Genomic DNA, 4,317 nt, shown 5'->3' on the forward strand with positions numbered 1-4,317 from the left:
TCGGGAGAGAAAACACCCCGAATTTGGACAAAGGGAGCTGAGGGACCTATCCCCAGGGAGCAGGGTGCGTTTGCACACCGGGGTGCGTACCCCTCGCCGTCCCACCCCCAAGTGACACAGTGACACTTGCCTTCAGGTCCATGCTCAGGAGCCAGGTGAAGCGGGTACGGCTGGGGGGGCCGCCAGTGGCTGCAGGACGATGCAGCTCAGCCGGGACTCGGCCCTGTGGTGGGCAAGGGAGCGGGAAGTTAGGGAAAAAAAAAAATGGAGGTAAGGAGATCCCAAAGCAAACGCAATGGGGAGGTGGCTCTTGGTGTGCATCCCTTGCCATGCATCCGTGGCCGCAGCGGTGGTCTCCCTCCCCACAGGGACACGATACCCCATGACGGTCACTTTGGGGGGGCTTTACCTGATGCACCCATCCCGTGGGGGCAGTGGCTCGGCGTGGGTGGCAGTGCCCACCAGGTAGACGGCCGTCTCCCTCCTCCCACGGTGCCGCACGCTGACGAAATCCCGCTGACCCACCAGCTTGCCCGGGCCGGGAGCCGTGACTTCGTGCGTCACCATCGTGTCCGTCCCGACACGCTGCAGCACCTGCCAGAGCGAGGAGCATCCTGCGGGTCAGGCTTTTTGCAGCTGCCCCTCCGGGGACAGCCCTGCCACCCCCTTACTCCTGCCTTGGGGACACTGAGCCACCTCTGGGGACAGCAGCGTGAGCAGGAGCAGCAGCAAGGTGGGAGCCTGGGGCTGGCACCTACTAGTAGGCTGTTAAGGGGGAAAGAAGATGATTTTTGCAGCCTTTTTATTTTTTAATCTGGGATGGGACTCTATGCTAGCTCTTTTTCTGAAGGGACAGGGAAGTGGTAGCATCTGAGCCAGCCCAGATGAGCTTGGGGAGGCTTTCCCAGGCTGGCAGCTTCCTTAGGGACATGCTGTGATTTGGGAGCTGATGAAGAGGCCCAAGACAACACATAAGCTTCCCGGGGGTGCTCCCCGCAGTGTGATATATTTGGTTTGGCTTCTTTTTTTTTTTTTTTTTTTTGAGCTGTCTGATTCTCCTGAAGGTTTTCTCGCCCGATATTGAAGTCTGAGCAACGTCAGAGTCCTCCACTGTGGAAAAAACCCTGTGAACAGGCACCATGCGGAAAAAGAGCCTGGAAAAAACACGTTTCTCAATGCCACGCCAGGAAAGCACATCTCCCCTCCCTGGGGTGACACCCTGCTCTTGCAGCATCACAGGATTAGCTTTAACCCTTCAGTGGATTTAAAACCCTCAATAAATACGATTTTTTTGATCCTAGCAACCCTGGTGATGCGAAATCTCAGACTGCCTAGCATCACTTTCCACCTGCATCCCTCCCCACGGTACCTTCACCCGGCTGAGGCTGGGGTTCCACCGCGGCATGTGCTCAATCCTCTCAAACAGCTCCTGGTGCAGCCGTGCCACCGGCACCGGCAGGACCACCTCCGCCCGAAACACCTTGCCCAGCCCGGGAAGGGCAGCGCTGGACACGGCGGCCCCAGTGTCCTGGGGGAGTAGAGAGCCTGCATCAACCCCAAACACCCCGAGAGGCACCGACTGCACGCTGAAATGCCTTGATAAGGAGTCGGAGAAGCAAATCTCCCCGCCCCAGACTCATTTCTCCCCTCCTCGAGAGCTTTTCTGGCTTGAAGCAGCAAAGGCAAGAGGCGGCCGGGCTTTACCAGCATCATTTCTGCCTGCCAGCTGGTGTGCTGCTGCAGGATGCTCAGCGCTCGCCGCAGGGCCGTTTCTCCCTGCGTGATGTAGGAGAGGTCCACGCTGGAGAAACGGCTGGGATCAACGTCTCCGTCCGGCTCCGGGCACGTGGCTGCAGGAGCAAGGCAGAGCAATGTGAAAAGCCACCCCCCCCAGCCCCAGCCCTGCTTGTGCACGTGGCTGCGGGCACAGAAGCACAAGTGGGGCTGGAGCGGAGGGTTTGCTGACCCAAAGTCTCGTCTTTCCCATGCTGTTTCCCCCATGCAACTGGTCCCCTCTTGGGCTGGGGGATGCCTTGGTGCAGGAGACGTCGCTGTCCACAGCATCCCCGGCATTTGTTTGCTGCGTCTGTGCCGACCGCTTGGAAAGCTTTTTGAAATCGCTTTCCAAATCAATTCCCAGTAACGCTGAGGTACAAATTGCACGTTACTGGGGTGTTGTTAAGATGGCACAGCCAGCCTTTGGACCAAGCCACACTTCAGAAAAAAAACCAAAACAGATGAATTTGCCAATTTTCAAGCCTTTAGGTAAGTGGTAGAACTAGAGACACAGCAGACATGCAAAAAATGCCTGAGAAATGACCGCAAACGCTGCTAAAAGCTTATTGAGCAATTTGCCTTCCCACAACCTCAGGGTCTCGCCGCCAACCCAATTTGCCGTCGGAACAGGGGATGCTTCTATGAAGTTTCCATGGGAAGAAGCCCCATTTTCCGTGAACATGGCTTTAACAGCAGCTTCCACGCGCCCTGAGAGCAAAGCCACGTTGCTCTCATCTCCCCCACATCCTTCCCTTGCGCTCTCCTGCCCGCTCTGCAAGTGCCACGGGTTGCCTTTGCCAGCTACCAGAGAGCTGGAGATCAGCCCAGCAGTGAGAAGACAATTCGCTCTGTCCCCCAAAATACGGTTCAAATCATACGGAGAGGGGTGCGCTTTAATACACATCCCTCCGTCCTGTGTTGCAAGGGGGTTGTGCGCAGGGCTAGGAAACGCGGTAGCCAAGCGCCCGGGCTGAGCTTACCTGTCTCCTTCCCCATCAGCCTCTGAATATAACGAGGAATTTCGGAAGGCAGGCGATGGGATCCTCTCACCACCAGTCCTCTCACATCCTCCTGGGCTGCCGCCACGGCTGTCATCCTCAAGCCTAGGGGAGAGACACACGGGCTTTGGTGAGCGTGGAGCGTGCGAAGAAGACGCTGTGGTGCCCCACGTCTCTGCTGGAAGTTTATTTGCTAAAATAAACTAAAAAAGACTAAACCAAGACTATCCTGTGCATGATACAACGTGGGAGGAAAAATAGATGGAGAGATGGGACATTTCCAAGGGATGCAGTCCTCTTCTTTAGACCAGGGGGGAGGTAAGCAGTGCTCACCGGGCGGGCGGCGGAGGTGGTCGTGGGCGATGCCGCAGCACAGCTTGACGGTGGCCTGCAGCATGGTGCTTGAGCGGGGCTGTCTCCGGGAGCACGCTGCATCCCCGTGGGCCTTTATAGCCGGCTTGAAGGACGGCACCTGATGATAGGACCACGCTGCAGATAGCAGCTGGGAATAAGGAGTACCCAAGGACAAGGCAAGCCAGAGGAGGGGCCGGAAGGAAAGGCCATGCATCCCTCTGAATGAGCAGTCCCTCCCTTTTGTCCTGCCTTTTACAGGCAGCTTTGAATGAACATGTCCCCAGGACATGGCTGGGATGGGACACTTTTATGGTCCCCACTTGATCGAGGGCTGTGGTGGCAAACTCAGGCTGGCAAAGGCAATCCGTGGCACTTGCAGAGCGGGCAGGAGAGCGCGAGGGAAGGATGTGGGGGAGATGAGAGCAACGTGGCTTTGCTCTCAGGGCACGTGGAAGCTGCCGTTAAAGCCATGCTCACGGGAAATGGGGCTTATGCCATGCTCACGGAAAATGGGGCTTCTTCCCATGGAAACTTCATAGCAGCTATGGTGGGAATTGCTGCTGTCGTTAACTCTTCAAGTAACTCCTTGTTTTCCTCTTTCCTACTTTACTCCCTCCTAATTGTCCCCTGCAGACCTGTTTCTCATGGTGATGGTGGGACCATTACACCTTTTGGCACCGAGTTATTAAGTGTGTTTTTAATGGCCCCTCTTAAAAGGTTAACCACCAAACCTACCAGGTCACTCCTTGGACCTACAGCCACGCTGTATTCCTCTAGCCCTTTGCAATACCTGCTTTTTCAAGTGCTTTCAAGCCAAGCCCTGCTTGATTTTTACCATGGAGAGGCTCTTCCACCTGTATGGACCCAAGGGGCTGGATGCTTGTTTCACACAGCATCGCTACAGCTCACTTTACCTCCAGTCTCTAAGGCTGCAGCCACCAAAACATTTGAGTAGGAGTCCAGGAGGCCTTTTTGGCTCCAAAAGGCATAGGAGAGAATTCAAGCTTTTCAACCTGGTGTGGCTGTGGCCACGGGATTTCCTGCTGGGATGGGACCAGCCCTTCCACGGCTGCCCTGCAAGCACTGCAGGCAGCTGCCTGGGCACCCCTGTCCCCTGGCAGCTCTGGGGCTGTCACAGAATCACAGGACAGCCTGCTGATTCTATACAGTACAGTGTACTGCCTTAATA

The 4,317-nt window shown here is 56.2% G+C and overlaps 1 protein-coding gene across 1 annotated transcript; it reads right to left on the bottom strand.

Annotated features, from left to right (window-relative positions):
* Nucleotides 1-409: 409 nt before the first annotated feature.
* LOC104509793 (steroidogenic acute regulatory protein, mitochondrial-like) lies at nt 410-3,171 on the bottom strand (the record flags this gene model as incomplete). The annotated part of the gene is made up of 5 exons (XM_010151848.1): nt 3,108-3,171; nt 2,757-2,879; nt 1,705-1,850; nt 1,370-1,528; nt 410-594 (listed from the first exon to the last, which is right to left on the bottom strand). Coding segments are annotated over exons 1-5 (677 nt in total), but the record flags the coding sequence as incomplete, so codon positions are not given.
* Between the last annotated feature and the right edge of the window lie 1,146 nt (nt 3,172-4,317).

The sequence above is a fragment of the Eurypyga helias genome, unplaced genomic scaffold, assembly GCF_000690775.1.
Source record: "Eurypyga helias isolate BGI_N326 unplaced genomic scaffold, ASM69077v1 scaffold14985, whole genome shotgun sequence".
NCBI classification, from domain to species: domain Eukaryota; kingdom Metazoa; phylum Chordata; class Aves; order Eurypygiformes; family Eurypygidae; genus Eurypyga; species Eurypyga helias.